Source organism: Alligator sinensis, unplaced genomic scaffold (genome assembly GCF_000455745.1).
Source record: "Alligator sinensis unplaced genomic scaffold, ASM45574v1 scaffold1131_1, whole genome shotgun sequence".
Classification (NCBI taxonomy): domain Eukaryota; kingdom Metazoa; phylum Chordata; order Crocodylia; family Alligatoridae; genus Alligator; species Alligator sinensis.
In genome coordinates, this window is record NW_005842218.1 from 883,262 (window position 1) to 896,821 (window position 13,560).

A 13,560-nucleotide genomic window follows, 5' to 3' on the forward strand; every position below is an offset into this window, starting at 1 on the left:
GGAATGCCAACTGTACCTTGTCATACATCCACAGATGCATCTCAAGCAGGTCCAAGGAGGTGATCCTCCCCCTCTATGCGGCACTGGTCAGGCCGCAGCTGGAGTACTGCATCCAGTTCTGGACGCTGCACTTCAGGAGGGATGTGGACAACATGGAGAGGGTCCAGAGGAGGGCCACCTGCATGATCAGGGGTCAGCAGGGCAGGCCCTACGAGGAGAGGCTACGGGACCTGAACCTGTTCAGCCTCAAGAGAAGGCTGAGGGGGAATCTAGTGGCCATTTACAAACTAGTCAGAGGGGACCAGCAGGCACTGGGGGAGTCTCTGTTCCCCCGAGCACCACCAGGAGTGACTAGAAATAATGGTCACAAGCTGGCAGCGGGTAGATTCAGGCTAGATATCAGGAGGCACTATTTCACTGTCAGGGCGGCTAGGATCTGGAACCAACTTCTGAGAAAAGTGGTGGTGACTCCTACCCTGGGGGTCTTTAAGAGGAGGCTGGATGTACACCTTGCCGGGGTCATTTGACCCCAGTGCTCTTTCCTGCCATGTCAGGGGGTTGGACTTGATGATCTGTACAGGTCCCTTCTGACCCTACCAACTATGAAACTATGAAACCTTAGTTCTTTTAGCCTTTCCTCATATGTCATGTCATTCAGGCCTCTAAACATTTTAAGTGCTCTCCACCAGATGCTTTCCAATCTGTCCACATCTTAAAGTATGAGGCCCAAAACTAAACACAGTACTCTAGATGAGACCTTGCCAGTGTAGAACAGAGTAGAAGAATCACTTCTTTTGATTTGCAAGCAGGACTCCTGTTACAACCCAATATGCTGCTGGCTGTTTTTGCAAGCAAAACACTTCCTTCCTTTTTCATGCCTCCTTGTGACAAAGAATTTAGCAGAATTCACGAATTGGTTGGTATCTGACAGGGCTGCACCGTGAGCACTTCTGTTGCGGCCTCAAACTTGCAAGCTCTGGCCTGTCAACTGTGCACCTGAGTGAGCGTGTCACCTCAGCCCCACCAGAACTATTGGCTCATAATCAGCTTATGGTCCCTTGTAGTCCCCAGGTCCTTTTCTTCAGTACTGGCTAGTCAGACCCCGGTCTGTATACGTGCATGTAAATATTCCATCCCAAGTGCAGGACTTTACATGTGGTTATGCCAAATTTCACCTGACTGATTTTGGACCATTTCTTCAGCTTTCCTTCCCCAAACCTCAAGACTGTAACTCCATTCAACAGAATTGCTAAACATGCACTCAGTCTCCTCACCCAAATCCACTAATGAAGATCTTAAAAAACACTGAATTTAGGAAAGACCCCTGGGAAACCCCTCCTGAAGCCTCTTCCCAATTAAACATTAAGCCATTGATGACTACCTATTGGGCGTGAGAAATATACTGCACAGTTGATTAATTAACTATGCAGTAAGTGTCTCACTGCACAGTAAACATCTTGACATCTACACATGCGCCACTATTAGGGCGTACAAAATTAGTAAACTCTGTAGCATGGTAGTACTTGTAAAATACTGCTGCAGGTTTTTTTTCATGTGCAACAGGCTTGGTTTAGATACTACTTCGGCTGGCCGAGACACAAGGGTACTTTAGCCTAGGGAATGACTCCTGGCTAGCCCCGCGCTGAAGCACCCTCTTGCCTCAGCCAGCCCCTCTGCAGCATGTGGAGCCCAGTCAATGCCCTGCCAGCTGCTCTGAATGGCCTCTATGTGTTATGCACAATTAACAGATTGTGCATTAATTAACAGCAATTAGCTCTGGAGTTTATTTGTGTGCATTACTTGCATGTGGGGACATGCCCATTGAAAATGATGATTCGACCAGTTTTGTATCCACCTTAAAATACTTTCTCCTAGTATTTCCTTAGCCTGTTAATGAGAATGTCATGGGATACAGTGTAAAAAGCCTTGCTAAACTCAAGGTGTATTACATGCACAGCTCTCCCCTATCCATAGAACCTGTCACCTTATCACAGAAGGAAATCAGTTGGTCAGGCATGACTTCCTCCTGGTGACTGCATGGTGACTGTTCCAGATCACTTTGTTCTTCTCTAGGTGCTTTAGAATAGATTCTCTGAGGACCTGCTTCATGATCTTTCCTGGTATCAAGGTCAGACTGACTGGTCTGTAATTCCCCAGATCCTCCTCTTTTCCTGTCTTAAAGATGGGCACTATACCCTTCTTGTCATTATTCTGCTCTTCTCCTTCCTTTCTCCCCATAGGATCTTGATCTCTGTCACTTTATGATCACTATCACCCAATCTGGCTTCCACTTTCATGTTCTCAACTAATTCCTTTCTGTTTGTGAGCTGCAAGTTGAAAACAGCTTCCCCTCTACTTGACCTTTCCACCACCTCTATCCAAGAGTTATCCCCAGCACACTCCAAGAATTTGCTGGTCTGCCTGTGCACTGCTGTGTTTCCCTCCCAGTACATGTCACAATAATTGAAATCACCCATGAGAACCAGATCCTATTACTTGTTTAAAAAAAGGCCTTGTACACCTCTTCTTCCTGGTTTGGTAGCCTATGCAGAGGCCAAGTGGCATCCACCCTTCTGTTATTTCATCCAATCTTTACCCAGAGGCTTTCCACAGGCCTACTTTCTACTTTGTAACGTGCCTCACAACATGCATACACCTCCTCTATGTATAGTTTTGGCCAACTTGGCCAAAAAACGTTCCATACAAAAAATGTTTTTTAAAGCTTTTGTAATACCTAATGAAAACATTCCCTTGTTTTACATGTCCAATTTAAATTGTATTGAAAGTGTATGGGTTGTAAGCAGCAGAGTCACGTTGAAAAATTAAGGTTAATTACCTCAAAGTACAGTTCTTCCAGATAGACTCGACATATCGACACTCATAGAACGAACATTCTTGTCAGGCACCAGGGCCTTCCCTTTACAGTGCCACTGCTTTCTGTCAAAATAGTTCCTAAAACATTCCAAGGGCAAAACTCCACAAGCACAACCTACTTGTGCTACCTCAGCCCCTTCTATGACTTAGTAAAGATTTTATCTGGATTTCTTACAGATGATGATGGGAAGAAAAGGTGAACATGCAAGGCATGTCTCCATGAGTGGGAACATGTGCTTCTCAGGGACAAAAAGTAGTGGCACAGTATGTGCTGCTGCTGCTTGTCCCTGGGAAACATCTGTGTGCGCACACTCTGGCGTGGGGCACACTGCTCAGGGTGGGGCTGGGAAAGCTGAGGCCCATACCTGGGCTGGTCCCAGCACCCTTACCTGGGGCAATCAGGGCCTCCGGGAGCTGCAGCCATGGCAATCCAGCAGCACGCAGCCTGGCCAGTAGCTGGAGTGTGGCACTGACTGGTCAGGCTCCGATTTCCAGTGGCACACACTGCTGCCATGCATCACCCATGTGTGTCACCCCGTTTTTTTAAGGCACGGCTTTTTTTGACACTGGAATCTTCCAATGTCAAAAACCCCCCATGCCGCAAATTAGCAGCACAGGGTACGCCTGCATGTGCAGTACCACAGACAGGTCTGCAGGGCCACATACTGCACGTCCACGCTCGTCTGGACATGCCTGCAGAGTGCATTTCAGAGCTCTGTTACAGAAAAGGTATGTCCATTTCATAGTAGCTAGGGTCAGGAGGGACCTGAACAGATCATCTAGCCTGACCCCCTGCCACAGGCAGGAATGAATGCTGGGTTCACAAGACCCCAGACAGGTGATCATACAACCTCTTTTTGAATTTACCCAAAGTAGAGGTGAGGACCACTTCCCTAGGAAATTGGTTCTAGATTTTGGCCACCCTATTTGTAAAATACTGCCTCCTGGTCTCTAACCTAAACCTATTCTCCATCAGCTTATTACCATTGTTCCTCGTCACCCCAGGTGGTGCTGGGGAGAAAAGGGCTCTGCCTATTTGCTATTGATCTCCCCGGATAAGTTTGTAGGCAGCCACTAGGTCCCCTCGCAGCCTCCTCTTGCCAAGGCTGAACAGGTTCAGGTCCCTCAGTCTCTCCTCGTAGGGCCTGTCCTGCTGCCCTCTCACCAAACGGGTGGCCCTCCTCTGAACTCTCTCCAGGCTGGCCACATCCTTTTTAAAGTGTGGCACCCAGTACTGGATGCAGTACTTCAATTGTGGCCTGGCCAAAGTTGCATAGAGGGGGAATATCACCTCTCTGGACCGGCTTGAGATGCATCTTTGGATGCACGACAAGGTATGGCTGGCCTTGCTGGCTGCGGTCTAGCATTGGCAGCTCATGTTCATCTAGGAGTCAATGATGACTCCAAGATCACTTTCCGTCTCTGTGCTTTCAACAGGGGAACTCCCCAGCCTGTATGTATGCTGTGAATTCCTCCTCCCAAGATGCAGCACCCTGCATTTATCTATGTTGAACCCCATCCTATTCTCATCTGCCCACTTTAGATGTAGATGTAGTCTGTCTAAATCTAGTTGCAGCCTCTCTCTCCCTTCAAGTGTGCTCACCTCGCCCCACATCTTAGTGTCATCAGCAAACTTGGACAATATGCTTTCAACCCCCTCATCCAGCCTCCTCTAGGCCTCCCTAGTCATGGGATATTTTGGCAAGTTGCATCTTCCAAGCCTGAAGGGATGGGGCCTGGAGCTTTAGTAGGTCAGGGATTACAACTATCAGATTCACAACAAGGTATAATTTTGCAAATGTACATCACTAACCTTGCCTACCCTAGCAATTTTCCATGTTACAGTACAAATCAGGGGTGGACAACCCATGCCAAGAGTGCCACAAATGGCATGGGCAGGCTGTGTGTGGCACGCAACTGATGGGAGAAGGGACTGGCAATACAGTAACAGAAAGGATAGGAAGCAGAAAGCAAAGCAGGATATCAGGCAGGGAGCACAGAATATGGAGCAGAAAGCAGAGCAGCAGATTAGGCAATGGAAGGGGATCAGAATGGCACTTGGAGAGGGTGGAGCTAACTTGTGGTACTTCTACCAAAAAGGTTGGATGCCACTGCCTGTGTGCTCTTATTGAATGGATGCTACCCTACAAACCAACTTCAAACATTATCTAGCCTACCTAGAAAAAGGCTAGTGTGACCTTTTATAGTTCCCTGCATACGAAATAAAGCGATTGGGTGATTAAAAGAAATCTCTTAGTCCTATTAAGATAGTAAGCTCCTGCTGTCTTAGCATCTTAAGCATGTTGCTTTGACTCTGTGAGAGCAAGAGATCTACAGAAGAAAACTGGCAGATTAATTAGTTGATTAAAGTGAAAGGCAGATACTACTCAGCAAAAGAAATCTACAGTAACAGTGAAACACAATCATATTCTTGCATACAATAGTGAGCAATGGATTTGCCATGATCGCATATAACTTACTCTCTAAAAACATGGCCTTCCAGCTATTATAAAGGTTAGTTTAACAAGAAGGTAGAACACAGCAGTGTATCATGAGATCAAATGAAGACTTCCTATGATGTGTTAGAACCAAATTAAATTGCCAAAACAGAATCTGATGTTTTACTGGGGGGAGATACACTGATCAGTCAATTTAATGAATCCCTTAGTTGTGCTGTGAAAAGAAACACTTATTATCTTATGGTGCATGGCACAACAGTATTAACAGCCAGCTGCAACAGAGAACTTACATGCCAATTGCATATAAAGCCCCATATAAAAGCCCCTAAACCTAACTGTTTAGGCATCTGAAAAGCTGTAGGCACTAAATGTTGACCAAAAAAATTATTTTAGTCTAAAGTTCTGTGCCTGTGAACACCAAAAGGTGCCATTTTGACAGTTTTTAGTGTCTTAATGCTTATCTGAATGTTGATGTTTAAACCCCTAAGGATTCACAAACTAAAGTAGCCCCACACCTCAATCCTCCAGTTAGTTCAATCCAGTAGATGGCCTCAGAGCAGGCTTGAAGCACTGAACTCCGCACAATGCACAACAGCCACAGCCACTTTTATTCAAATACATGGCCAGAGAATGAAAAAGAAAGATGTGGTACCCACTTTATTTATGTATTTACTCAAATAAAAGACAAGGTTTTTTCCCTCCCCACCTGGCATGGAAAAAAGCCCCTCAACTTAAAACGACATGAATGTATTTATGTATTTTATAGTTAGGGCCACAAATATGCAATATGATAATGATTATTAGGTATTCCTCCCTAAACAATGAGGTTCACACCTGGAAGAGGAACATAGTCTAAACAGCTGAAAGAAGTAATCACTGGGCATGTCTACAAGAGACACTTATGCCACATTATCCTAATAACACTGCACAGTAGCATAGTGGTTAAAAACCATGCTAATAGCCTACTGTGTAGTATAATTAGGCTAATGTGCAGCAAGCATCACAAAATAACTGTGCGCTGGCATTAGTTACTGCATATTTAGTTAGCAGTTTACTAAATAAGTACTAAACTAAATGCATAGCATCTAAGGCGCATTAATGAACGTGTAGATGCACCCACTGAGCATTAGCATCTGACGTGTATGCTTAATAGTAAGCCAGACAGGCCCTTGTGGATGTGGTTTGAGGCATATGAGCTAGGCTGTTCCAGACAATGATGAATTTACATTTTAAAAAGAGAGGCTTGTAGCAAGAGTGACACTAGGGAAGGGACTAGAAGAGTATTTCTTAGAGTGGGGAAAACAGAGTGGGGAGAAACTATCTTTAGAATATTAGATTAGTACCGTCATATCTGAAAGGATGTAAATATGTTCTTGATCATAAATGGATCAGGAAAAACATGTGGTTTGACTAACCAGTGAACATCTTGGGGAATAAACGGATATGCATAACACAGGTTCTCCAAGATTTCAATGAAAGAATAATGAAAATGGCCAGATTTAAAAAAATTAAAAAATACTTAAGTCAGTCCTTGAGAGGCAAATATTATCTAAAGCAATGGTTCTCAATAGTTTTACTCAAGAGACCTCTCGTTAGATTCAAGGCACCCCCTGGAAAATGTTAGCTTTTAGTTTTCATTTGACTTTTGACAATAGAAAAATAATAGAGCAATTCTTCTGTGGCAAATAACTCAGACCACAACAGGTCAGAATGCTTTTAACACTATGAAATCCTGTTTGAAATCTCTGGGTTTAACTGTGAATTATATTTGCACATCTAACAGTGCTAACACTGTGTGACACTACAGAATCTCTGAAAGGATCTCAAGGCATCCCAGGGTGGCATGGTACCTTGGTAGAGAATCATTGGTCCAAAGTTTCCTGGGCATAAGTTGCTTTAGACTCTGGTGGTTTAGCTGGGCAATACAAGTCTGTAGTTTGGAAGAAGTCTTTGGCTTAGTCAGCAGTGGAAGCTATGTTTTTAAGGCTTAGAGCTAAGATGCAGGACTAAGGTCCAATCATTGCTCTGATATTTCCTTTTGGTCTTTGTTTGTTTGTTTGTGTTTTTACTATCGCTTCTTGGCCTCTTGAAGGCTCAGATCAAGTGAAGTACGCTCTGCTGGCCGACATCCTGAGGGGCCATGGCTACGATGTGACAGTCAACGTGCTCATCGTGGGAACGCTCGGAGCCTGGGACCCCAGCAACGGGAGAGTCCTGAGAGCCTGCCATATCTCCTGCCGCTATGCCAAGCTCATGTGCTGCCTCATGGTGTCTGACACCATCTGTTGGTCCCGTGACATCTACGTGGAACACTTCACAGGCCACCGCCAGTACACCGATCCCACCAGGCGAACCACCGCTGGACCAGACCCAGAGGGGACCGCCTGAACCTCCCCTCTGCACCAGATGGACCTTCACTTTGAGAGGATTCTTCACCAATGGACAACCCTGCTCCACCCGAAGAGGACCCCCGCGATGAGACTCTATATGGACTGAGGCACTTTTTCTTTGGACCACTTCTTCCACCACTGCGGACCATTGTAACGGGTTTGAGTGTATCTATCTTCTTTCTCTTTGTGTCACAAACCCCCTCCCTCCCCTTCCCCCCTACCCCCGGGCTTAGTTGGCTAACATTGTATCTCCTGTAACCTAGTTGCATTCCCCTCCTCACCCCCATCCTTCTACTGTCAGTCCCTCGCTCGGGCGCTACGTATTTCCCTACCGGCTTTGTCAGTTTTGGATTCACAATCCTAAACATTTACTAATAAAAGTCTATCTCTGCATGTTAGAATATGGTTACTGATTCTTAAGGTTTTCTTGTTTTGATAATAAATCTTTTGTTATATTTTATAACTTAGCTATTGTTAGTGATAAATGTGATTTCACAGCATTTGACTAAACAGGCAGCCCTCTTCTCCAAAAGAGGGGGATCTGTGATTTTTGAGCATATGATAGACAAAAGGTCTTTAAGATGGCAAAATTTCCTCTGCTAAGATCTGGCAAAACCAATGATGGTGGATACCAAGGAGGGTAACAAATGTGTGATAGATCACTTTAGATATACCATGTTCAATACTCTCCCACTAGAGCTTCCACTACTACCATTGCTCGAAAAAAAAATATTGGGCTAGACCACTGGGCTGAACCAATATGGCACTTACGTTCTTATGCTGGTAAAATGGGTAGAGCCTCAGTGCCCTAGGCCAAGGAGCTGGCCCCTGGCACGTCTCAGTCTCTTTTCAGTAATCAAGCAGCAGACAGGGATTTGAGGCTGAAGGACACCCCTGAACACATGAGAGCACGCACGTGCCTCAAAAGCACAAGTGACTAACTCAGGTCAGGGTGTCCCTCACACATCTCTAACAATAAAAAGGCAAATTATAGACAAGACACTATAATCTTCTATAAAGAAACAAGATGCTAAGTCAGTGATTCTCAACAAAGTGTCACAGTACCCTTGGATACCTTGAAATCCTTTCAAGGGTATTGTGGTTGTGGGGTGCCATACAATGTTAGCATTATTTGGTATGCAAACATAATTCACAAGATAAATCCAGAGCTTTCCTATAGGAATTTATAGTGTTAAAACCATTCTGACCTGTTGTGATCTTTCTGAGTTCTTTGCAACAGAAGAATTGCTCTATTTTTCTGTAGTCAAAAGAAGAGTGAAAAATAAAAGCTGGCATTTCCCAAGGAGTGTCTGAAGTCTATCAAATGGTGCCTTGAATCTAAAAAGGTCGAAAACCACTGTGCTAAGTATTTGAAGATGCTCACACAAGGGCTGTAATGATGGGAAAGAATGGAAATAACAGAGGATGCCACAAGCCTTTTGAATTCCACCTTTGAAACAATTTGGAACGCAGAGCAGTGGGAGTGGGAGTGGGAGGGTCACAAAAGCACTCTAATGGATCCTGACCTCAAGAAGTTTCCACAGTCTGGAACTACCTGGTGCTTCCCATGAATAGAGATATGCAGGACACCTGAGTTCCTCACTCACTCTAGTTACCTCGAAATTTACCGTGGATTTCATTGTCCAGGCTTAAAAGAAAGGATGCAACTTATAACCGTCTTTGTTTTTTGTAAATTATGCATTAAAAATATAGGTAAGGATACTAAAGAATATAGATAAGGACATTATCCTAAAGATAACAGGAAATTTAATTTGACAAGAGGACGAACAATGTTTTCACACTTGTTTTTCACTGATAGGTAAATGCAAAGGGGCATCTTCAGGGATATACTATATTTATGAAAGCAGTTATGTAAATCAAAGAAATTAGCTAATGAAATTGATGTTTTATTTAATAAAGAGTTAATCGTAGGATGCTAACCAGCCATGAATTACATAATGCAAAAGAACAGGTATTACAGATTGGAAAAATGTTATCTGAAGTATAAGTATTTGATGACATTCTGAACAAAGGTAGTGCTATTAATAACTTAAATAATTAATTAGGAACATAACACCGAACAACTTGGTATGTAAAGCCCATAACTGATATGGAAATGGTGACATATAGTTACAGCAGTGAAAAGGCCCCGTCTAAAGAATTTGCTAATTAACCCATTGTAAATTATGGCACATACTCTTGAGGCAAAAATTTTCTAGGATTTATAACATGAATTTGTCACTTACAGCCAGTCCATAACAAATTTTTAAATTTTCTCCCTTGAATTACTTACACCAACAGCAAGAAGCAGCAAGCCTTCTGTGCTGAGATCTAAATACTGCATGGATGCTGCACTGAATAGCACTAGCAATGTTGCAGAGCCTCCACATGGTCCCTAGTCTGTATTTTAGTTACAAAGCATTGCAAACATGAAAAGTAGGCACATATTAACAAACATCATTTTAGTTATTCTGGAAAAGGTGGCAACAGGACTTTTACCCACTGTAGTTCATCTCTAGCCAGTGTCAAAATTGGTAACATTTTTAAAGCCTTACCTGTGTCTTCAACTTGACTCTCTTCAGAGGATTGTATGAAAGATTCCCCAGCAACTTCCTTAAAAATAGCAACATGCATGTGAACAAAAAAAAATGAGTCACAAGACCTGGTCACAGGTTAGAGGTGTTCTTCTGCAACTAGTTCTCCTTAAAACTACATTTTGTATTCTTTAGAAGTTTAGCGTTTGATCCAGTACCCAGGGAAGTAGCTGATACTTTGCCAATGATTATGACATATGCTGGATTAGTCCCTAACTGCCTATTTAAAAAACATTTCAGTAAACTATGCTGAAAAATGTCCAGAAGCTTCTACAACATTTTATTGAAAATTATAATTGACCTCTTATGCCAAGTCTCTGCAGGAATCTTTTGTAAAACAAGTTTCATATCTAGTTCATTTACAAAAAAACCTTTAGTTGAATCTACTACAGCAAAATGCAGACAAATAAAAAGATCATAAACAAATCAATTATACTTTTTTGAAGGCATAACCCCACAAAAATCTACTACTGAACTTTTGCTCCTGAAAAAAGAGCAATTCCCAAAAACATTAAGCCTTAAAAGGCCCAGAGTTTACTACTGAAAAATACATTAAACACAAGTAATGTTAACAAAATCTATTTTCAAAGTTGAAAAGCTCGTATGCAACCTCTCTGTCACTTTAGATAAACCTAAATTCGAGGCTAGGATTCAGCAGATGAGAAAAAAGATGTTAAAGAAGGGCTGTCCAACTAGTATCATATATGTGGCCCACAACTAGATAGACTGTGGTCCAGGGGGACTGTCAGCATGCCTGTTGGACCTGCTCTTGTTAATCTGGAACCCAGGGAGTCAACAACACTGCTACTTGTCCCCCACCTTCCACTCCCTTGCCTGCTGCCAAATTTCGGGTGTTTTGGTGGCCACTGGCAACTCAAATCGGTGTCAGGGGAAAATGGGAAGCAAACAATGGTGGCAATCACCCTATGGGTCCTGGAACCATGCCAATGAATGGGCTCTGGCAGTCACTCTTACAAGCTGCTGCCCTGTAGCCATAGGTGGGTCCATCCAGCCTGCTAGAAGTCCTGCAGTCCAGATGCAACCTGCGGAGCTAAATGAGTTGAACACCTTTGTATTCGAGAACCCCAAGAACTAAAAATATAAATTTTGTTTCAGCCTATGAAGGAACATATATGTGACAACAACGTATACAGTTATTCTAAAATGATCTAAGTGGACAAGTGGGGAACTAGAAGGGAAATTTTCTGACTAAAATACATGGTTGCAAATTCTTCACAGAAGGAAAAAAAAAAGTCAGTTATGCAATATCTGAAAACAAGTGCATGGCTTTTGTAGGTGTAAAAATAAACTCAAATTTTCTCAAATAAGTTCTTTTTAATTTAATTAGAGACAGTGGTAAATTAATTAAACTATTTATCTGCTTTTTAAAAATGTGGTCTTATAACAATCATACCAACTCCTTTAGGAGTAAACACTTATAGAAATTATATTTACATAGCCATAAACCCTTATCTCACAAATCAGCTCTTCTTAAGATTTACATTTGCCAAAAAGGCATAGCTTTGTGTTCATACCTGATAACTTTTCATATCTTCATCTTCAACACCAGCAATCGACTGCTCTGTTTCTTAATTAGAAAGAATGATAAAACACACTTACATTAGAATCTGCTGCTGATAGTTGTTAAAACTGCATACCCACAGTGATTTCATTAACTATATTTAATTTACTAGTAAGTTAAGTAAACTCTAAAGAGGTTTAACAAATTCACAACATGTACAATGAAAGTAAAGAGAAAGATTTCAGGACAGATTTATGGCCAATATAAACTGATGTAGGAATGTTGAAGTCAATGGAAATATGTTGATTTAGATCAGCTATAAATGATCTGAGTTAGTATTTTATAATAATAGATATTCAAAAAAGGTTCTTACAAATCTTATATAAAAGTGTTAACTATGACCACACCCTGCCACACTTAAGCAAAAAAATAACTTTACTCAGATTTAAATTATACTCACTTTCAGAAATTAAATATTACCTAACTACCTTATAACTGGTAATTACTGATTCCTATTTGTTAAAATCATTTGCAGTGTTCTAATCAGATATTACATGTCTTTTTCTGGTTGTCACATGGATTGAAAGGGAGGATTTAGGGCTAGAATATTAGAAATAAATACCTAAAAATATTATCCAAGTTGCATTCAAGTTCATTTTAGTTTCAACTTTAGGTTACATTTTTCTTACTCTAGACACCTGCCTAAAGTCCACTTGTATTATGTGACAGTAACCGGCCTATGAACAGGAAACCTAATACTTGCTGGTGTTCCTAAGATGTGAGCCATTCCATATCCCATGCTACCAATTTCTAAGGACAGACTACTGCACCTGGCAGCACAGTTTCGGGGACAGGCAAGCAACCAACAGTGGCGAAAGAACACGTTATGGACTATTTAGAAAAGTTGGATGTGTACAAGTCCATGGGGCTGGACACGATGCACGCAAGGGTGCTGAGAGAGTTGGGTAATATGACCGATTGCAGAGCTGCTGGCCATCATCTCTGAAAACTGGTGACGATCAGCAGAGGTCCTAGATGATTGGAAAAGAGCAAAAAGAGTGCCTGTCTTTAAGAAAGGGAAGAAGGATCTGGGGCACTACAGCCCTGTCAGCCTCACCTCAGTCCCTGGAAAAAATCATGGAGCAGGTCCTCAAGGAATCCATTTCCAAGAACCTGGAGAAGGTGACTAGGAACAGTCAGCATGGATTAACCAAGGGCATGTCTGACTAACCTGACTGTCTTCAATGACGAGAGGACTGGCTCTGTGGATGTGGGGAGAGCAGCGGATGTGGCATACCTGGATCTTAGCAAAACTTTTGATACGGTCTCCTACAACATTCTTGCAACCAAACTAAGGAAGTATAGGTTGGATGAACGTATTGTAAAATGGATAGAAAATTGGCAGGATCATCGGGATCAAAGGATAGTAGTCAATGGCCCAATATCTAGTTGGCAGCCAGTGTCAAGTAGAGTGCCCCAGTGTTGTTCAATATCTTCATCCAAGACCTGGAAGGTGGGATGGAGTGTACCCACAACAAACACTAGATACACGGGAGGGTAGGGCTGGGATTCAGAGAGACCTAGACAAATTGGAGGACTGGACCAAAGGATCCCTCATGAAATTCAATAAGGATAAATGCAAAGTCATAACCACAAGGAGAAATTGTCTCAAGTTGCAGCAAGGGAAGCTTAGATTAGTTATTAGAAACAAAATTACAATG

The 13,560-nt window shown here is 42.4% G+C and overlaps 1 protein-coding gene across 1 annotated transcript in view; it reads right to left on the minus strand.

Moving 5' to 3' along the window:
- LOC102378958 overlaps positions 1–13,560 on the minus strand; it is a 70,314-nt gene that overhangs the window by 27,489 nt on the left and 29,265 nt on the right. Inside the window, 2 exon segments of the mRNA XM_014521506.2 lie at positions 10,279–10,336; positions 11,853–11,905. Coding sequence (XP_014376992.2) covers positions 10,279–10,336; positions 11,853–11,905 — 111 coding nt within the window.